Genomic DNA, 22991 nt, shown 5'->3' with positions numbered 1-22991 from the left:
GAGGGAGAGGGAGGGAGGGAGGGAGGGAGGGAGAGGGAGGGAGGGAGGGGGAGAGAGAGAGAGAGAGAGAGAGAGAGAGAGAGAGAGAGAGAATACGAAGCAGGCTCCACAGGGCTTGACCCCACGACTGACCCTGGGATCATGACCCAAGCCGAAATCAAGAGTTGGACGCTCAACCAACTGAGCCACCCAAGCGCCCCTACATGTCACTTTCAAGAGTCAAGTTCAAACCACAAAATAAGGAAAGTTTGTTTGAGCATATAAATTCTCACCGAAGTACTTAATAGTCAAAATTGAAATGAAGGATCATTAGGATGTTTTCAACCTCCAAATAAGAACGTAATTTGGTGATTCCACAAATCTTCATTAGAAACTTCTGAATTCATCAGATAAGACTCTTTTAACTTGTAATAAATTCTGAGAAATGATGTAACTTACTTGCAAGAGACTTTAGTTCTGTCGGCCACCATGGTCCATTGTTGCTGGTTGGTGGAAACCTCAACGTAGTAGCTATAGCTTCGATCATCACAGTCCCAAAGTAATAACCTGAACAAAGAAAAATACGTTAAGAATGCTGTGAATGTTCTCACTGGCTGTTTTCTGAGGCTGTGGGCATGAGTGAATCCATGTCTGCTGTACCCCTCCTCCCTGCCTCCTTTGCCCCACCACACTTCCAGGACTGGAAAAAGGAAGAGAATCCCAGCAAAAGTATGGTAGGAGGAGGTGGAGTCAGTCTGAAGAAGAAGCAGTGTCTTTTTAGGAATTTATTTCACAAGTCACCCAATCTCAGGCAGCCTCTGTCAAAGCTCTTTGGTTGGCTTATCGGTGAGAAGATGGCCCCAAATCCTCCTTCCTGATTCATCTCCAGTTGACTGGGCTGACCAAAAGTGATATCCTTGAGACTCCTGTTCATGGGGATGCTTTCTAATTGGTAGTAACTAGTAAGTCCCAATGACCTTAACTATCATGTTTCAAATTCCTTCTCATTCTTAGCAGACTTTTTGCATAGCTGTAGTATAATGATCTGATTTGGAGATACAAGCAAACATATTCATTAGTAAAACTTTTTTATTATTTAGAGATTGATTATTTTGGCTCTGTTCTTCTTATCTCCTTTTGAGCCCAGATAAGAACCAAAGCATAGACTATGTAATTTAATTTACATGAAGCTCAAAAGAGACAAAATTCATCCATGGTGACAGGAATCAGAACAGTGATTACCTCTGGGAGAGGTAATGATTGGAAAGGGTATGAAGGAAACTTCCAGGATGCTGGAAATGTGAGGACTCTGACTGAGTGGTAGTTCATGGGTATACACACAGTAAATACTCATTCGTACTATATATAAAAGATTTGTGCACTGTATGTGTATTATTCCTCAATTTAAAACCTACAATAAGAAAAAAGGATCTAAGAATTGCAATACAGGATTAGACTTCGGTCCAGCATTTTGCTTCTGACAGTGCCACAGTGGTGAGGGACGAGAGACCACTGTTTTCTATGATTTCAGCTTCCAAAGTCCTTCCCATACAGGATATCTTACTGTTTTATATTTGGTCATGCACATTTGCTTCCTCCACCAGCTAGAACAGAAAGTGAGCTCCCTAAAGGCAGAGCCTATGTGTTCTTGATCTTTCTATACCCAATACTTGGCACAGTGTCTCAAAGAGCCTATACTCAATGAATGTTTATTTGTTATGACGATTATTATCATAATAGTCAACATACCTTTAATGTTCACACTGTGTACCAGTCCCTGTGTTAAGTGCTCTATATAATTTATCTTATTAAATCCTTCCAAAAATCCCCTTAGCAAGCATTATTCTTCTCATCAAATTATATATATTTAATTATATATATATATCATATATATTTAATTTATATATTCCATCTAAATACAAAATATTTAATTTGAGAGAGAGAGAGAGAGTGAGCGCAAGTGAGCCTGACATGGGGCTCAATCCCATGACCTTGGGATCATGACCTGAGCTGAAATCAAGAATTAGATGCTCAACCGACTGAGCCACCCAGGCACCCCTCTCATCAAATTATAGACGGTGAAAGTAAGGCTTAACACTGTTGGGTAACGTGTCTATACTCAGTTAGTGTTGGCAGATACAGGGGATTCATCAAACCTGGTATCCTGGCCAAAGCCCATTTCTGTCATCCTTCTGCCAAGTGCTTCTTTACTCCCAGTTTATGGGCCTGGGTCCCAATTTACAACCTGCCACCTATGACTCTACAAAAGTAGTTCATATTATTTCTCCTTAATCTTGTGATTATAATCAATAAACACCCTTGCAAAGCTCAGTTTAGTGTCACCTACAATGCTATTATTGGGGATCAGAAATGCCACTGTGTTCCCCTTTCCCCTTACCCTTTGTTCCTTATTTTCAAGTGTAATTTTGTTTGCTATCAATGACTAAACCCACACTACCTAATATTTTGGAATTCATCTTTTAAGCAAAGCAGAAACAGAGTTTGCCTTAATCTATCTGAATATTCACCTTAATTCACCTGAGTATTTAATCTCTCAAAGTACTCTGAATGAATCAGACAGGATTCCACCCTATTGTTTTTAAGTGTCTAATAATTCTGCTCTTTACCAGTTTGCCTGGTAAGAAAGCGAATCATTTCCCTCATTAGTCATTTCCTTGTATATTATTCTAGTTTCTTAGCACTTTTATGCAGTTAGCTTGTTAATTTACATTCATGTTGAGTAACTTGTAAAAGTGTAATTTTTGTTTCTATGTTTGTCTAGCTCTTGTAAAGATTATAGAAAGACTGTTGATCTTTCTCTTTTTAAAAAATTCTACTCTGAACATATGGGTTCTGTTCATAGTGTATGTTTCATACATGTTCTGGGCTGAAATAACTTATAACTTTGCCAGAGTAGATTAAAAACAAGAAAAAAACCCCTTCAAATTAATTAATCATTCTCTTCACTTAACAGCCTTGGTAACAGGCTTTTTGGGAGACAATGTTGAGGTTATTTTCTCAAGGGGATTTTGGATCATTGATGCAGAGCCAGTTTTATGATAATCCCTATCCTTCTGGATAATCATGAGTTAGTGTTTCTACCAGTGTATCCAAATGAAAATAATCAAGCCTTTTGGGATAGAATGTAACTAGATTCCAAAATATTTCATGGAAAAATACTGGGATGTGGGAGATAGGATATGAAGAAGATAAAAAGGAAGACCAGTTATAAGTAAGCACCATAAATGCTCTGGTAGAAATTCTTGGGAGTAATAGGATATTAAAAGAATTTTTAAGGTTGCACACATTTTGTCCCATAGTAGCTTTTCCTATAAGCCCTCCAACTTGTTCTGAGACAAATGTTTGTTTTAAAAGGAACATCACCTGTGATTCCAGGTGTAAACACATAGACATGGTGCAATTTTTCTTGTAACTTGTTTCTTTCGCTTAACGACGTATTATGAATACGTTTCTTTTGTATCTATCAAATACTCTTCCTCATCACACGTCCTGGCTTCACGGAATTTCACTGTATGGATGCCCCATAAATTATTTAATCGGTTTCTTATTAGTGGTCATTTAGGTAGGTGACAGTATTACACTGCTAGTAAAACTCTGTGATGAACGTCCTTACACTACATCTATGACTGTTGCCTGTGAAAGCTTCTGTGGGTGAAGCTGGAGCAGGGCACGTGAGGCCTCGACGCGATTACCAAACAGCTGCACGCTTCTCCCTTTCCCCTAAACAAAAGTCTGAACCAATTTATACTCATACTACCAGCAGTGCATAAGAGATGCCTGTTTCTGTGTGTCACTGCTGATAATCATGTATTATCTTTAAAAACACTGCCAATTCGATAGATGAAATCTCTGTCATTAATTTGCAGCCTTTCACTTATCATTGAACTTGAACATTTTACCCATTTTCTACTTATATTTATCCTTTTGTTAATGACTTACAAGATGCCCTCTATATTTGACGGATATTAATCTGCTGCCTATCATAGTTGGCATGCTGAAGATATTAATTTTTATTAGCTCACTCTATCGATCTTTACTTCAATAATTTCTCCTGGCCTAAATTCTTTTTTCTGAACAGCAGCCAAATGCACACACTGGTTGAGACATCTCCTTTCTATTCCTCTATTAAGAGTCCCTGAGGGCTGGAAATGGGGGGTCATGGTGACTCCTGAGTAGAGAAGGGACACTGATGGATCTCAGGTTATCAAGCCACTTACACTTTGGAATTTTTAAGATAGATTCTAATTCATGTGCCAGGATGCATATTTGCTTGGAATTTCGGCTTAGCCAGGCATGAAAATACCTTTGTTGATTCAACTGAAAAAAGCAAGCACAGTCTAAGGACACTACAGGAAAAATTGGCTCAATCTCTTTTTTTCCACAGAGAGGAATTTTGTTCTAAGAAGGCACAATTGAAAAACCCACCAACTCCCTCACTTCTTTCCTTGCCAGCAAAGTCTGTTCCCACGTCTGTGCACCTGCAACAACACACAGATACTTCTGATTTGTAATCTGCCAAGGAATGTTTGCCCGATGAGCTTGCCCAGGGCAGACACACCCCCTCTGACCTTAACTGAGAAGAGTTTCTTAAACATATCCCCCTACATCTACACACCTCCACCCAGACATCAGAAGCTATTTTCAAAAGGGGCTGAATAAAGGAAGCTGCTGGCCAAGATCTATTGGTGCAGATCAGGTCTGTACTCAGCTGTTGCCATGAACCCCTCTACCTAATGAGCACTGCATGAGATGCCTGGTGATATTAAACACTGTCTCCTCCATCTTCCCTCAGACTCATTGTGGAGTTTCCCTTAAAAGCAGTGAAGTGCTGGGCTTTTTGTAATTGATTAGCAGATGTGATTTTGCTTACATCTTCCATAAATGCCCTGGCTGGCTGCATACCATTGATTACCGGGGTTCGGTTTACAGCAACTAATTGCTCTCCTTGCTGGTGTTTTGATACAAAATTCAATAGTGAATATGTTTTCAAAACTCCTGTCTTTGCGGCTTGAGTCAGAAGTGACTTGAGGCAAACCCAGTGGACTGAGTTTTCCCTTCTTTAAAATAATTGCTCTCTCATCAGTCTGTGAAGAAAGTTTTCAAATTGTAGCATTCTAATTGGAGAGTCTGCATTATGCATGCGATGACAAACTATGTTGTGCTGAATGGCATTTTTTTCATCCCTTTCTTAAGGGATTAATTCTGTGCCAGATTGTGAACAGTGCTGAGGTTTAAACAGTGGAGATCAACAGCCTCTCCGCTGAACTGGTATCTTTTAGGTCAGAAGCAAGTGTCTGTTTGCCTGTTTCTAACTGTCCGCTGTTCGTGGGAGACTCCACTGGAAGGCCTGGGGTCACCTCTCCTGCTGCTGCCATGTTTCCTTGCTTGGGCAAAAGCAGGCAACTTGAGAGAAGAGAACTGCCAAGATATTAGTAACATAATTTATTATCAAACCCATTTCTAATCTCTTGGTCAAAATCAAAGAGAGTCTGACCTCACAGGTTTGGAGACCATTCTTTGTTAAAGATCTTGAGAAATTAAGTTCTTTAGAAATAATTTTCTTCTGTTCCACAAATACTTACTGAGTATTGACTAAGTGACATTAGGCAAGTCACTTAACTTACTTGTACTTCAGTTTCATCCCATGTGAAATTAAAGATCTAGATTCAACGGTTTCTAAGGGCTCTTCCAGTTCTAACATTTTATAATTTGCTGTGACAGCAGTAGAGGTGATGGGTTGTTTGTTTTTTAGTTTTAGTTTTTTCTTTGCATGTCTGTCCATTATACAGTAACCTCCCTCTTAGAGAACTGTTTCTGGCCTAGCCCTAAGGTGGACACAGGGGGTTCCTGAGCTTGGCTTGTGGACCTGAGTGCATGCTGGGAAGACACATGGCCCATGCTGTACCAACTGAATTTCGTTTCTCAAAAATTGAGAATTACGTAAGATTCTAGCTTAATTGGTCCTGTTCACTTAAAATAAGATGATGAAAATGCAGGCCTTCTGGGGTGACTTTCTTTCATCAGAGACACAAAGAAGCAAAGAAAGTTACCTGCAATGAGAAACAAAGAAGACAGATGATGTGGCCCAGGGAGGGTTATCTGGGCTCCCAGCAGGATTCTAGTATCTGACTATAGTCCCTATGAGGGTCACCAGAGTTTCTGCCCTGGTGTTCTATGAGAAATCTCCCCATCATTTTAATAAACTTGCCATATATGGCTTAAGCCATATTTATGTGGTTTCTTTAGCTTGGAACCAAAGAGCCTAAGATAAGCTCCTAGCAGAGAGTGCATGAGCCTGAAAAGCTACTCAACTTACAGCAGAGGTTCTCATGATGAGGATGATGTGATGGCTCTAGGACCAGAGAGATAGGAGGTGAAGGACAGGGATGGTGAGGAAGCTCACTTTGAATGGAGATCTTCATTCAAGTATGAAAGAAGATTCTTGATGGAAGCTGAGAGTGGCAGGGCTGCATTGGGGGTGGAAAGGCAACCTAAGCTTTGGAGCAAGTTCTGTGGGGTCTGCAGAGCTGAGGGAGGGGGCCTTGCAGAGACAGGACACTCAGTGTAGCTGATAACTCAGGACCACCAGTGACAAGGGGGATTCAGGGCAGGGTCAGGGAAGACAAGGGCCAGTTGGAGCAGTGGCCAGTTTGAAGCTGCTGAGGAGTTAACTGGGGCCAAAGGGGGCTGACTGACTTTCAGAATAGAGAGGGACTACAGGTCGTGAAGCAAAAGAACAGATGCAGCAGACATAGAGGCGAGGGAGAAGGGTATGGAGCTGTGGCCACAGAGGGAAACTTCAGTAAGCAATGGGAGCCCAGTTTTCACTCTCCTGAGTGAGGAGCCGGAAGACAAACATCATGACAGAGGCTCCACTCTAATCGCTGCTGCTGAGAGGCAGGGGGGAGCCGGCAACAGCTGCCAGAAGGAATTATACTGCTTCGGAGGAAGAGTATTTTCCTGGGGGAGAAACTGGAATTTTCCCACAGATAAGAGAGACCCTCACTGTGGGCTGTCACGGGGCTCAGTCACGCAGCTTCCTCTGCAGGTGAAGAACAAGGTCGAGCTGAGACGAGCTGCTGGAGGACCACGAGCCCAAAATGAGATTCTCAGCAGGAGACTGGAGCCAAGTAACAACGTTTGATGGAAAGTGCGGGAGGCAGAGCAGGTGGTTGCCCTGCAGATTCCAGACATGAGAACCCCCGAGGAGCGGCCACCACAGGGGTCCTACAGCCTTTCAGGGCGAAGGGGACACCCTCCTTCTTCTGACAGCAGGAGGAGGGAGACAGGCTGCTCGCCAGACGGAAGGGGATCTTGGGAGATGTGTTAGTCACAGGGCATCACAGAGCCTACGCACTGTCTGCAACCGCGGAATTGCCCATGTCTTGGACACAGAGGGCGGTTTCTCCAACAGAGGAAGAAATAATGGCACTGGCTAACAAGATTCTCTTGCAGCTGGTGAGGGAAAAGACAGGTGCAAGCGCTCGGTCGTCTGGCATATGCAGTTTCTGCATTTAGTCACTGAAGCCCCAGGATGAAAAAAAAGTGAGGAGATGGGGCAAAGCATACACTCGGGCTTCACCGTGCAGGCTGGTTTACTGAGAAGGGAGGGAATAAAAGAAGGGGCTTTCTCTCCTACAAATCCTACATTCCAGGTAAATTCTATGGCAGTAGAGAAATGCTGATGGAGAACATGCCTGCAGGATAGGGCTATATGGATAGCGGATGGGACAAAACTTTCCAGGAGTTTGAGACAGTACAAAACTCCTGACTTTTAACAGCTAATTGAGACTATCATTTCACTCCTTGGCGGGATTAAGGTTTTAATTTCAAGTTTTAGGTGATAACATACAAGGCAGCATGGCTGCCTCTGCAACGTTCAACAAACACCAAGGCTGGAACGAACAGTGATAGACTAATCATAATCCCACCTCACATTCACACAGACCTCACTGGCTTCAAAATGTTTTTGCATGCATTATCACATTTGGAAAAAACCCACAATTTACAATCAGCACATTTCCTGCTTTCAATGCAAATCTATTCTTCTAAGTTACTTGGTTAATTTTCTTACAGGGGCCAAACACTGCCCAAGCAATCTTTCACAGATTTCACTCAATCACTTGGCAAACCCTTTATTAATAAATAAGGTTTGGCCTAGACTTATGATCTAGATTCCATACGACACAGTCCAATTTGACGGAAATTCTTTCATTTTATGCTCTCAGTGTGGACATGTGAGAAAATCTTGTCCAGGCCAAACAGCCCTTAAGAAGAAAAGCAGTTTTCGTCTACTTTTCAAGGTGCCTCTTTCCAATACAGTCCCTTCCTGAAGCAGAACGTTGGCATCAAAACCATCGGGAGCCATTTCACATGGTCTTGTTATATTTTACAAGGTGAAGTCTCATTATGTTGTAGACCTTTTCGGCAGTGACACATTGAGCAGGGGTGCAGCTTTCACAGATCTTTCCCTGTGTTTAAATTTGGCATCATCAATGTCCCTCTCGGCAGCAAGGCCGTCTTCCTTGATCCCAGCAGCTTCCTCATCATGACGCACACATAACATCAGTGACATGGGTGCAATTTGGCCCACCAACAGGGTTGGAAAAGGATGTGCAAGAGGTAGAAACAGAGAGGCCCCACCCAGACCACAGGGCTTGGCTCCCTGCATATCAAGTCCAGCTCACTTTTAAGGGGCATTTGCTAGGAAAGGCTGTTGTGATTTAAAAAGGCAAAAATTGGTTTCTTCCGTTAATGGCCGAGGACAGTATCCATTTGTGAGAGCGTTTCTGTTCCCTGTACCCAATTCTATGAAATTATTCGAAGGGTGAGAAGGTGCTGGCATGTTTAAGAGCTCAGAGCTCACTGATCTACCAGCTGTGTGTTAGGGATCTGATTCACCGGATTTTAACTCACTTTTATGACCCCTGTAAAATAAGATGGCCCCAGTGTGAGTCTTCATCCAACAGGTAGGGGAGTAAAGTGTCACCTGGCTCCAGGTTCCCTGTATAACACTATCCAAAGGCCCCTCCTTTAACTTTCAGACCAAGTCCAGCCAAGAGGAACCACCCTGACCATGCTTTGAGAGTGCAGGGATCATGCATGGCTAATGTCTTGGTATTCCCCATGGTCCCGGGCATGTCATAAGCTCTACTGAGTTGAAGTAAAGGAGCTATGGGGAACAGGACAGGAGAGGATGATGGAGAGAAGACAGGGAACTACAGATAAATCCCCTTTCTCACAAAACCCAGGTAGCTCCATCTTTTAATGCTCCATTAAATTACTTTTCAAGCTGAAACACCCCCCTAGTCAGTCCTCCACTCCCACTCCATTTTGCAGGGTCTCACTTAAGAGATAATTTATGAAGGGGCACCTGGGTGGCTCAGTCGGTTAAGCGTCCGACTTCGGCTCAGGTCATGATCTCACAGCTCGTGAGTTCGAGCCCCGTGTCAGGCTCTGTGCTGACAGCTCAGAGCCTGGAGCCTGCTTCAGATTCTGTGTTTCCCTCTCTCTCTCTCTACCCCTACTCCACTCATGCTGTCTCTCTCTGCCTCAAAAATAAATAAACATTAAAAAATTTTTTTTAAAAAAGAGAAAATTTATGAAGTACATTAATGCTCACTGCTATTTCTTCTCTTGAGCTTTTTCTCCTGCCCCTCCTCTGACCACATGCTAGTATGTGTCCACATGCACACAGCCTACAAAGCTCCAAGAAGCAGAGCCAAAGAGAAATTTAATAAGCTCCACAGCTCCTTTCTATTCCCTTAGGTCAAGTTTTCACAGGAATCCGTGTCTGTGGGAGAACTCACAATTTAGCTACAGGTAGATCTTTGTATTATCTCAACCTGGTGATAAAGGGAGAGAATGGAGAGGTAAAACAAAGGTGGGGAAGGCTTGACTCTGAATATTACAGCGTTCCAGCAGGGCTGAGCAATAAGGCAAAAATCTTCCTATTCAGGCAGGTAATCTCTTTATTTTTGTTCTCACCAAATCTCTCCCCTGGTCTCTCTTAACACAGCCAGTACTATTTTCCTATGTCTCTCTTTTTTTTACCAGCCTGACCTTTTCACCCAAATCAGATCTGGGCTTCAACCTTTGTTCCAGCTTTGAATCAGCTCCTTTTCCCCACAGGGCCCAACCTATAAAGTGCTGGGCTCTTGACGAAAATGATTTGAAAGCACTTGCCCATCCAATAGAGGCCCTCATCTGCCGTCAACTGCACCAGCTGTGTTAGCCACTGCTTGTTCCTCTTTCATGTCCCCTCTCTGCTAAGTCACTGCCCCCTCCGTCGTATTCCCAACTCTAGTATTTATCCTCCTCGGCCCTGCACGATCAGATGCTTGTCTGCACTCTTTTCTCATGCTCACCTGGTCTAAATTGCCTCCCTTTCAGTCCCTTCTCTAATGAACTTCCTTCACGAAATTCTTCTGTGAAGGCTTTCACATGAAAAAAAAAAAAACCAAAACAAAACTAGACTCTAAAGCAGAAAAAATAAAACTGTATAAGTTGCAAGTGCTATAAAATTAAAACACTTAAGCAGATTATTCTATTTGAAGTCTGAGGTGTCTGACAAATCATAATCCTCCGTGCAGTACATGACTTACCATTAAAATAAAGACCACATTAGTGAGAATAATAATAGGGGCATCTCTACCACTACATAAAAGTGAGAATCCTAACTATGACAAGTTCTTATAAACAAAAGATAATTAATTAATTTAATATGTAACTATGTGAGAAAGCTTTTGAAGAATGGCAAGAATTAAGGAAAAAAAAGCAAGATTTTATAGAATTTTTTGTAATGGCTAGAGGAAAAAATGGCTAATTATGTTTTTCAGTGGAATTCTTTTGATCACTGGCCGCTCAGTACAGGTTTCTTGATCCAGGTCTTCAAAGCTGGGATGATAAGTTTTAATTCAAACGTTTTCAGCTGAACATGAATAACTCTAACTTTTCTAACTGCTAAACAGCTGTAATCAAATCAAACTCGTGTGGGTTACAGGACCAAAGGCTAAACAGGCATTTGCCATTTTTTTTTTTTTTTTCTGGAATTGCCTATACTGTTTTCCCCAGGGTGGGAGGCCCGGGCAAAGGCTCCGAATTCAGAGGGGCCAAGGTGCCCCCCACTGCTGCAGGAGATGGAAGAATGCAGTTTTCTGTCTCATAAATACTCACCAGCATTGCAGAACAGCTTCCCCTCCCTCCCACATTTGTTTGGTTGAAGGATCATCAGATGGGAAAAATATTCCCTCTTTAGAATGCATTTTGTAGGAACTACCCTTTTAGAAATAACCCTCCCGGGTGCCAACATGAATATTCACCAGAGTGTACCGAGCACAGGGGCCAGTCTCCATGCCATGGACACTAATCCTTCAAAATGTATTCCAGGCAAGCTACCAGGGTAAACTCCTGTATAGAAACTGGGCTTTCTGATGATGGATATTGGATGGCTGAAAGGAGAAAATCTGAGTGAAGGAGGCAGGGATGAATAAATCACTCATAATCTGTCGAAGGCCCTGATGTAGCCATACCTTGCCATTGGGACTCAAACACAGCATGAGGATGCATTAGAACATTGCACTCTGCGAATTAAATGGTTTCTTTTGTTGATCTGGCTTGTGCTTCCTCACCAAGAACAACAAACATTTATCTCCCTTCTGCCCCATAACCCTCAAACCCCCTTTTTACTTTCTTTTTATTTTGGCTGATAGGATATACATGGACATCCTGAGAGCATAGTCCTCATACCACGCAGGCACCCAATGTATGTATGTTCATGTACATGCACGTGAACACACACACACACACACACACACACCTCACCTGCTATATCACTGCCCTGACTCACCTTCAGAAATGTACAGGCAGAAAAGATGAACAACTCTTACAAGCCAGGGAAGAAATCATACCCAAGGTAGCAAGATCTCAGATTTCTAAGTATCCTCCCACTCTGGCACCAAATCCCAATAGTCAACATTGATAATCAAGTTGAGAGGCAGAAGGAGACTGGCTAAGAGAGCCTGTCTGAGTCACACGTGATACTGTTGTAACTAATGCTCTTCAGATAACCAACAATTACCTAGCCGACGATGTTTAGGTGCCAGAGGCTGGGAGACAGATCTGGGATAACTTCCAAAGAGGTTGGTGCTGGAATTAGTCCAGCTCTTGGCACAGTTTGTACCCTGGAAATTGGGGCATTCAGGTGCTTGGGGGCTCCTGGTAGCTCAAAGGAAGAAGGAATGTGAGCAAGGAAGAGGAAAACAGTGTGGCCTCAAGTGGCATTCTGGGTCAAATGATCTTCTCAGTCTATTTGGAGCAGGAAAAGCTCCAATGATTCTCCCACTGCCTCTGAGGGACACAAGGACATTCCGAAGCAATGCGGTATAACCAGAAGCAGTGGTGGCAGATGGGAGACAGGGGTCTCAACTCTGCCTCGGTCTTGGAACCCTATACTCACAGATTTATAATCTGTTTAATGGGGCGTGGGGTAGGAGAAGACAGGGAGATGAATTTTAATTTAGATGATTTGTGGTTCCTTTTATTTTAATCTGTTTTTTTTTCTATAATCACAAAGTAGTACACAATAAATCCTTTGGTACTTCTTAGAAAGTATCTATTAGTATTAGATATCTTTTAGTAGATACAATTAGCATCCTTTACTAATTGTAAAAAAAAAAAAGGTAAACCAACATTTTAAAAAATGTTCTTTGGTGGCAGAACCCCTTCACAGACAACATCTTAGAAGAACCTCAATCTCCATGGCAGATGAAAGTAAAACTGCTCTACCAGGGTCAGAGTTGGGGATGAAGTCTCATTGCCAGGCTTTCTCATCAGCCTGTCCTTGTGTCAGCCCCCAAGGCTCACCTCCTATACACATGGTAGGAAAAACCACTGAGTCATGGTATGCATGTTGACTGACTCCCAACTAAACAGTGATATTAATATTCATGTCTCTTGATAACAGGCTTATAGGTATTATTACTCACATTGTTTGGAACTATAAAAGGCAAAGGGGCTTCCCTAATTCTTTGCTCCCACCTGTATGGACCAGAGCTGTTAGTGAGGAAAGGAACTGGATAGATTAAGCACAGATAAACTGTGGCCCGTGGCTGCCTATTTTTGTAAATAAAGTTTTATTGGAACACAGCCATGCCCAGTCAGCAGCTGAGCAGTTGTGACAGAGACTATGGCTTACAAAGTCTAAAATATCCACTACCTGGCCCTTTCCAGAAAAAGTTTGCTGGCGCCAGGAACAGGCAGAAAACTAGAGCTGTTCTTATTGAGCAGTAAAGAGTTATGGCACCAAGGCAAGAAATAAAGGTATAGTTTAAACCAAGGCAGAGTTTAGCCTAGAAATGTCTAAAATCTCTTTCTTCTGTTGAAAGTGTTTCAACAGATTTTCATATAGCAAATTCCATGTGGAGTTTTTCGATTCTGCTATAGTCCTGTCTTTGTTCTGTGACAACTGTACTGACAATTCTTGGCTTGCCTTTCACCCCAAATTTCTGGTATTTCTCCTAAGGGTAAAAGAACAAGAAAGGAAACGAGACCCCCCACCCCTCAAAAAAAAGCTCCCATTAAAAATAAAAATCTGAAAACCATTCCCAAACCCTCTCTACTCCCTGAACTGATGAAGTGTCCAGGAGCCACATCCTCAAATTGAAGACATGTGCAAACAGGACAGTCGCTACTGACCACCACTCTCCAGATGGCATGGAAATAGTAGGATAAGGCGAAGAGGTTCCAGGGATGTTTAAAGTCAATAACCAATACGTGCACACGAAAGTTATACAGTCACTGATAGGGTGGTTAATATGACAGCAGTAAAATAATGTATCAGTTATAGGGGAAGATGACACCACAGACGAAACCACACTAATTAGGCAGACAGTGTTGTTGTTTATTGGTCACCAGGAGAAAATAGATATGTATGGATCCATCCCCTTGCTATCTCTCCAGCTCTGTCTACTGTGAGTATAAAAAGCATCTTACAAGATAGCTGACCGGGGCAGTCTATGACCACAGAACAATAAAAACCATAAAGTGTTTGGTGTGCTAACAGAGCTTTTCATCTGGAATCTTTTAATGAAACCAGTTTTAAAGGGATGACTCTGTTTAACATGTTCTTCCCAAATAGTTCCAACCAATCCCCATGAATTCTCTACTTTTTCTGTGAGTCTAACATATACAGCTAAAATCTCACTATAGTGAACACAATCGTGACATTTACCTGTTCAATCAAGAAGGCTGTTATCAAAAGGATATTATTTATCTGATTTACCACCAACTCTCAGGCAATTCTCTATAGACTATACTTATCTGTTTCTAACAGTGCTACTATAAACTTCCTAATAAAGATACCTATTTGATTATAGATGCTTTATTATTTTTTTAACCTCCAGGAAGAAATGAATATAGAAGATTAGATATCAAGAAAAGATTTGAGAAAGGTTTGCATTAGGCATCAGAGGACATTAAATGGTAGATGCCTAAGGGACTTAGGAATAAAATCTTATTAGCCTAGACCACAACTACCCTTCCCCACAAGGTTCTTGTATACACCAAAGAGAGTCCCAGCAAGTGAGAAGCAAGTGAGAAGGGATACGTGATCACTAGTGGAACTTTTGGCCCAAAACTCTTATGCAAAAGGCGTAAGACATGGAGTACTCCCTATTCCCGAGTTGGTTATGCCTCAACAATTTCAACCAAAGCAAGCTAGGTGGCCTGCCTTGTCTCTTCTTCAACACCCAAAACTTATTCTTGGTTCTTACCACTACAATTTTAGAAAGGATCAACCCAATAATACCACCGAAACAGAGTGAGCGGTAAGAGATCATTGGCTTCTGCTGTCAGGCACTGAACTGTCCCTGAGCTGAGGCTTACCTTACCTTACCCCAGCTGCCCTAAAAGATAAAAGAGGAAGTAAGAGTGCCCAAGGACAAAAGGATGGGTATGCTTACCATTTTGTTGTGAGGGCAGAAGAGAGAAAAGGAGTGAGGAGAAGCCTGGGAGAGGTTGGGACAAGGAGGGAAGGCAGGACATCACTCTAACAGAATTAGTCCTGGCCCATACCACTTAGGGCCCAGTGGGAGACCAGAGACACAAGAAATGATTCCATTGAACTGTGGCCCACTCTCAGTCCTACAAACTCACCAATATGATCAGCATCTTTCCTGGAAAAAAACTAAATGCTTTGACCATGACCAGCATTTTGGGGAGGAGTGAAGAAATACTGGCAGGAAAAGCAGAGGGTATTTGAATTTCTTCTCTCAAGATCTAAAATCATAGTATTACTATCATCACCCTCTGACTGATTGTACTTCTTATTTCAAGTGTTCCAAAGCCATATGGTATTTGTCTTTCTCTGACTGACTTATTTTGGTTAGCATAACACTCTCTAGCCTGATCCACGTCATTGCAAATGGCAAGATTTCATTCCTTTTATGGCTGAGTAATATTCCATTGTGTGTGTGTGTATATACAGGTATGTGTGCATGTGTGTATATACACCACATATTCGTTATCACATTCATCAGCACGCACGCACACACACACACACACAACATATTCTTTATCCGTTCATCAGCCCAAAGCCAGAAACACTCACTATAATCCTACGAAACAAAATACCACATTCCAAGAATTCAGAGGAGGGAAAAACTGGAGGTGCTAGGGCGGCTACTGCCCAACATCCCCTTTGAAAGTCAGAGATCTTTTAATGTATCATTTTATTTAGGACAGATGGATAGGAGTCCAGATCTTTTAAAGACTTAAAAAATTATTTCTAGCAGGACTTTTGACATAATTCGTCTGCCACTACAAAATAACACGGATATGCAGTGAAGTTCTGATGTGAGAATGTGATAGGTACAGAAGAAAAGTCAATTCTCTATAACTTGGTTAGGTAAGTAGGTGCTTTGGTTAGTTAAGTAAGTATGTCTGGTTAACAGACTCTGTATGGACTGCCGATTTTAACAAGAATTCAGATATGATAAAATATCCGAACTAGATAACTAGAGTAAAACCACACCAAATAAAATTTATTCACCTTTTGATGTATTAGAAGGTACCTGGGATCTTGCCCTGACTCTCCAATTTCATTTGGTGCATCCACTGTCATTATGGTGGTAAAGCATGAAGACCAGTTACAGAAAACAGCAACAGTTTGTAACAAAAAGTGAAGTGTTTTTCAAGAGATAAACTTCATGACTAAGAAGTCAAACATATATAATGAGTAATTCTGCTTGTTTTGGATCAGAATTATCCAGTAGGCAGATAATAGGCTTTTTATTTACAGAACATTTTTGAAGCTGAGAATAATATAAAATACAATTATTATATTTACTCTTTTGGATAAACCCAGAAGCTACAAGCTCAAAGGGTGTCTTTAAAAAATAAATAGAAAAAAAAAACCCTATTGAATTGTATACTTTAAATGGGTAAATGGTATATGAATTATATCTCAATAAGGCTGTTTAAAAAAAAAGACCACATGAAATATGGGGATTTATAAAAATTCCAAGGTAGATGCGAAATGTCAAGTAGGAGGTAGGGTTCTGTGGCAGAACTGCTGACTGGATGAGCCAACCCCTTACCATGACCCTCAACTTCCTCTCCAACCTTGCCAGGGCTGACCGTGTAACATAGTTCAACCCAATAACTAAGTGGAAGTCAGTTGGGTGGAGCTTCAAATAAAGCTTTGGCTTTTCCTAATAAAAAGGTGCAGACTTGGCTGGCAGGTCTCTTTACCCTTTGCCCTTCTCCTTCCTTCTGCCTAAATGAAGATGAGGTAGTTAAAGCCTTAGCAGCCAACATTTTCCTGCGGCCAAAATGCATGTGAAAAAGACCAAGAAAATTGAAGAGCTCACCGAACTGCAGAACTAATACCAGCAACCATCCACCTGTGGACATTTTGTTATGTGAGACCAAAACAATTAAGCCAAGGCAAAATAAACAAACACACACCTTTAAAAAGTCTTAATCAGGGGCGCCTGGGTGGCGCAGTCGGTTAAGCGTCCGACTTCAGCCAGGTCACGATCTCACGGTCCGTGAGTTCGAGCCCCGCGTCAGGCTCTGGGCTGATGGCTCGGAGCCTGGAGCCTGTTTCCGATTCTGTGTCTCCCTCTCTCTCTGTCCCTCCCCCGTTCATGCTCTGTCTCTCTCTGTCCCAAAAATAAAATAAACGTTGAAAAAAAAATTTTTTTAAAAAGTCTTAATCAGATTCTCTGTTATTTGTAGCTAAATGCAGCCCAAATGCAAGCTCCTTTGGGGCAAACGAAGGCTAGCAATAAAAACAAACATAGTCAAGGCTTAGCCACAACATTTAATGAAAGTTACTGTAACTTACACCCTTAGGAAAGAAGATGGATTGAACAGAAAGTATGATGCCTTCTCTCATTTTCTTTTTAAGGCCATAGGAAGCTCTTGTAGGCTTGTGCAATACACTGGAATCTTCCCAGCTAGGGTTTTAGCACTGGCTGCATTGTCATGTTCATGGTGGAGAGAAAGAGAAGGAACTCAAATTATACTTTGGTTTCTTCACCTCTTACATGGAGACAATGAAGCAACTAAAGCTTCAGAGCTACTGTAAGACATGGCAAGTAAAAGGACCATTAGCCATTTCTAAACATTAAACTGTATGGAACATCTCAACAGTCTAGACTGGTATTCAGTTACAGTAAAAGAATAATGTGGCAGGGGGGCTTATGTCATAATCATTGCGGGACATGGTTTCAGATAGCATAAGGCAAAAGGAAGAAAGAGGATCCTACTGTGAGGTCTTAAGGGGGGAAAGAAAGAAAATCCAGGGAGAAGTAAAAGCATACTCTGCATTTATCTAGGTAACCAATACCCCTTATACTGAATCTAATACATTGTTGAAAGATGCAACACAGCAGAAAGACAAAAAAGATTCCTCAGCTGGATCTCAGCCCCTGAGTATCCAGGAAAGTTGTTGAAAATAGTCCCTGAGGGGCACCAACCAGCCTGTCATCATAATCATTTTTCCTTGGAGAAGGATGGAGGTGGGCAGAGGGGAGAGGCAACAAGGGGTGTTGGAAGCATTTTTTCTTGATCTCAGTCCTTCTGCTGGTTCAGAATGTTTCAATCAAATGCCTCTGTGGTTACCAGTTTACAAAGGGCTAAGCTTAAAAAGAGAGAGATACATAGTATCAGGTGCTACCAAGCAAGATGCATCAAAAGCAACTTAACAAGGTGACAAAATTGGGCTCCTAGGGGAAAACAATCTCTGATTTAAGGGCATCTAAGGAAGTGAGGTTTTTTCAAAGGTAGATTGCTGCATTGGATTAATTCAAGGATTAACCTTAAATGTCTGTGATCCTTCATCAGCGTTAAGAATAGCTTTATTCACTTAATACTTAAAAGGTATACTTAAGCAATTTGATGTATTAAATTTGTAGTAATTTTGGGCAATTTGCTGAAAGCTCTATGCTTCTGTAAGTTCTCATGAGAAAAGCTGCATTTCTGTGGCCCTGTATGGCCTATGGGGCCAGGTCGGGGGAGCAGTGTGTAAATTATCTGCCAAAGCGAAACCACATAAAGAGTAGGTTGATGCTTTCCTTTCATCTGCTCTTCCAAGGTGAATGATTCTGGTGTTTAAAATGACTGTTTAACAAACTACTGGTGAAGTAGTATTCATTTTAGAGGGTCTTATTTTTTTTTAAGTTTTTAAATCCAGTTAATATACAGTGTTATATTAGTTTAGGGTGTACGATATAGTGATTCAACAGTTCCATACATCACTCTGTCTTCATCACAATAAATGGCCTCCTTAATCCCCATCACCTGTTTCCCCCCCCCCCCCCCCCCCCCGCCCCCTGTGGTAAACCAATCTTAACTCTCTAGAGTTAAGAATCTGTTTCTTGGTTTCTCTCTCTCTTTTTCCCATTGCTTATTTGTTTTGTTTCTTAAATACCACATATGAGTGAAATCATAGGGTATTTGTCTTTCTCTGACTTCTTTCACTTAGCATTATACTCTCTAGCTTCATCCATGTCATTGCAAATGGTGAGATTTCATTCTTTCTTACAGGTGAGTAATATTCCATTGTGTATACACACCACATCTTCTTTATCCATTCATCAATCAATGGACACTTGGCTGTTTCCATATCTTGGCTATTATAAATAATGCTGCTGTAAACATCAGTGTGCATGTATCCCTTTGAATTAGTGTAACTTGGTGTTCTTGTGTTCTTTGAGTAAACACTCAGTAGTGCGACTGCTAGATCTTATTTTTAACTTTTTGAGGAACCTCTATACTGTTTTCCACAGTGGCTGCACCAGTTTGCATTCCCACCAACAGTGCACCAGTGTTCCTTTTTCTCCACATCCTCACCAACACCTGTTGTTTTTTGCGTTATTGATTTTAGCCATTCTGATAGGTGGGAGGTGATATCTCATTGTGGTTTTGATTTGGATTTCCCTGATGGTAAGTGATGATGAACATTTTTTCATGTGTCTGTTGGCTATCGGTATGTCTTCTTTGGAGAAATGTCTGTTCATGTCTTCTGCCCATTTTTTTAATAGGGCTATTTGTTTTTTGGGTGTTGAGTTTTATAAATTCTTTATATATGTAATATGGATACCAACCTTTTATTAAATATGTCATTTGCAAATATCTTCTCCCATCCCATAGGCTACCTTTAGTTCTGTTGATTGTTTCCTTCACTATACATAAACTATTTTGATGTAGTCCCAATACTGTATTTTTGCTTTTGTTCACCTTGCTTCAGGAGACATATCTAGAAAGAAGTTGCTACAGCCAGTGTCAAAGAGGTTACTGCCTGTGTTCTCTTGGAGGATTTTTATGGTTTTAGGCCTCACATTTAAGTCTTTAATCTATTTGGAATTTATTTTTGTATATGGTGTAAGAAAGTGGTCCAGTTTCTTTCTTTTGCATGTTGCTGTCCACTTTTTCCAACACCATTTGTTGAGGAGACTGTCCTTTCCCCAATGGATATTCTTTCCGGCTTTGTTGAAGATTAGTTAACCATATAGTTGTGGGTTCATTTTTGGTTTTTCTATTTGTTCCATTGATCTATGTGTCTATTTTTTGCCAGTATCATACTGTTTTGATTACTACAGCTTTGTAACATAACTTGAAGTCCAGAATTGTAATGCCTCCAGCTTTGCTTTTCTTTTTCAAAATTGCTTTGGCTATTCAGGGTCTTTTGTGGTCCCATAGAAATTCTAGGATTGTTTGTTCTAGCTCTATGAAAAATACTGTTGGTACTTTGATAGGGATTACGTTAAATGTATAGATTGCTGTGGGCAGTATAGACATTTTAAGAATATTTGTTCTTCTGATTCATGAGCATGAATGTCTTTCCATTTCTTTGTGTCATCTTCAATTTTTGTGTTTTACAGTTTTCAGAGTATAGGTCTTTCATCTCTTTGGCTGGGTTCATTTCTAGGTATCTTATTACTTTTGGTGCAATGGTAAATGGGATAAATTCCCTAATTTCTTTTCCTGTTGCTCCATGACTGGTGTATAGAAATGCAACAGATTTCTGTACAAAAATTTTGTATTCTGACACTTGACTGAAAGTTTATCGTTTATCAGTTCTAGCAGATTTTTGGTGTGTTTTGAGTTTTCTATACACAGTATCATGTCATCTGCAAATAATGGAAGTTTTACTTCTTTACCAGTTTGGAAGCCTTTTATTTCTTTTTGTTGTCTGATTGCCGTGGCTAGGACTGCCAGTACTATGTTGAATAAAAGTGGTGAGAATGGACATCCTTGACCTTTCCCTGACCTTAGGGGAAAGGCTCTCAGTTTTTCCCCATTGAGGATGATGTGAGCTGTGGGTTTTTCATAGATGGCTTTTATTATGCTGAGATATGTTCCCTCTAAACCTACTTTGTTGAAGGATTTTATCATGAATGGATGTCGTACATTGTCAAATGTTTTTTCTGCGTCTATTAAAATGATCATATGGTTCATATCTTTTCTCTTATGGTTGTGATGTATCACATTGATTGATCTGTGAACATTGAACCACCCTTGCAACCCAGGAATAAATCCCACTTATTGGGATGATTTCTTTTAATGTATTGTTGGGTTCAGTTTGCTAGTATTTTATTGAGGATTTTTGCATCTATGTTTATCAGAGATACTGGCCTGTAGTTCTCTTTTTTTGTGGTGTCCTTATCCAGTTTGGTATCAAGATAATGCTGGCCTCATGGATTTAATTTGGAAGTTTTCCTTCTTTTTCTTTTTTTTTTGGAATAGTTTGAGAAGAATAGGTATTAACTCTTCTTAAATGTTTGGTAGAATTTGCCTGTCAAGTCATCTGGTCCTGAACTTTTGTTTGTTGGGACTTTCTCAATTACTGATTTAGCTTCTTTGCTGCTTATTTCCTATTTCTTCCTGTTTCAGTTTTGCCAGTTTATGTTTCTAGGAATTTATCTATTTCTTCTAGGTTGTCCAATTTGTTGGCATATAATTTTTCATAATATTATCTTCTAATTATTTGTATTTCTGTGGTATTGGTTATTTCTCCTCTCTCATTTATGATTTTGTTTGAGTCCTTTCTCTTTTTTCTTGATAAATCTGGCTAGAAATTTATCAATTTTATTGATATTTTCAAAGAACCAGCTCCTGGTTTCATTGATTTGTTCTACTGTTCTTTTTTTTTTTTTTTTTTAGTTTCTTTCTTTCTTTTTTTTTTTTAATTTTTAGAGAGAGTGTGAATGGGAGAGGGGTAGAGAGAATCTCAAGCAGGCTCCACACTCAGCACACAGCCTGATGTAGGGCTCAATCCCACAACCCTGAGGTCATGACCTGAGCTGAAATCAAGAGTTGGACACTCAACTGACTAAGCCACTTAGGTGTCCCTTTTTTTTTTTTTTAAGTTTGTATATCATTTATTTCTTTTCCAATCTTTATTATTTCCTTCTTTCTGCTGGTGTTAGGTTTTGTTTGTTGTTCTTTTTCTAGCCCTTTGAGGTGTAAAGTTAGGCTGTTTGAGATTTTTCTTGCTCCTTGAGGGTAGGCCTGTATTGCTATAAGCTTCCCTCTAAGATCCCCTTTTGCTGCATCCCAAAGGCTTTAGATGGTTGTGTCTTCTCAATGAACTACTTTTCTTAATTTTTTTTTAAAGTAGGCTCCACAACCAACATCAGGCTTGAACTCATGACCCAGAGATTAAGAGTTGCATGCTCTCTTGACTGAGTCAGCCAGGCACCCCTGGACAGTTGTGTTTTCATTTTCATTTATTTCCATGTTTTTAAAATTTCTCCCTTTATTTCCTGATTGACCCATTCATTGTTTAGTAGCATGTTATTTAACCTCCATGTATTTGTGATCTATCCAGACTTTTTCTTATGGTTCTGGTTTCATAGCGTTGTAGTCAGCAAAGATGCATGGTATGACTTCGATCTTAAATTTACTGAGGCTTATTTTATGGCCTAATATATTATCTTTCCTGGAGAATTTTCTATGTGTACTTGTAAAGAATGTGTACTCTGGTGCTTTAGGATGAAATGTTCTGAATAGATCTGTTAAGTCCATCTGGTCCAGTGTGTCATTCAAAGCCATTGTTTCTCTGTTGATTTTCTGTTTAGATGATCTGTTCATTGATGTAAAGGGGTGTTAAAGCCCCCTATTATTATTGTACTATTATTAATTCTTTCATGTTTGTTAACTGTTTTATGTATTTGAGAGCTTCTATGTTGGGTGCATAAATATTTACAATTGTTAGATCTTGTTGGATTGTCCCCTTTATTATTATATAATGTCCTTTTATTAGAGTCTTTGTTTTAAAGTCTATTTTGTCCAATGTAAGTATTGCTACTCTGGCTTTCTTTTTATATCCATTTGCATGACAGATGTTTCTCCATTTCCTTACATTTATTAAAAAAATTTTTTTTAATGTTTATTATTTTTGAGAGTGGGAGAGACAGCATGAGCCAGGGAGGGGCAGAGAGAGAGGGAGACACAGAATCTGAAGCAGGTTCCAGGCTCTGAGC

At 40.6% G+C, this 22991-nt stretch overlaps 1 protein-coding gene across 3 annotated transcripts in view; it reads right to left on the bottom strand.

Annotated features, from left to right (window-relative positions):
* Positions 1-22991, bottom strand: part of BTBD9 (BTB domain containing 9) — a 413047-nt gene that overhangs the window by 81405 nt on the left and 308651 nt on the right. For all 3 annotated transcript variants that reach the window (XM_049652736.1, XM_049652739.1, XM_049652737.1), the window contains exon 9: positions 439-546. In XM_049652736.1, the coding sequence (XP_049508693.1) occupies positions 439-546 (108 nt within the window). The remainder of the gene's footprint in view (positions 1-438; positions 547-22991) is intronic.

This window comes from Panthera uncia (assembly GCF_023721935.1).
Source record: "Panthera uncia isolate 11264 chromosome B2 unlocalized genomic scaffold, Puncia_PCG_1.0 HiC_scaffold_24, whole genome shotgun sequence".
In the NCBI taxonomy this organism is placed as follows: Eukaryota; Metazoa; Chordata; class Mammalia; order Carnivora; family Felidae; genus Panthera; species Panthera uncia.
This window is presented reverse-complemented; position numbering and strand designations above follow the sequence as displayed.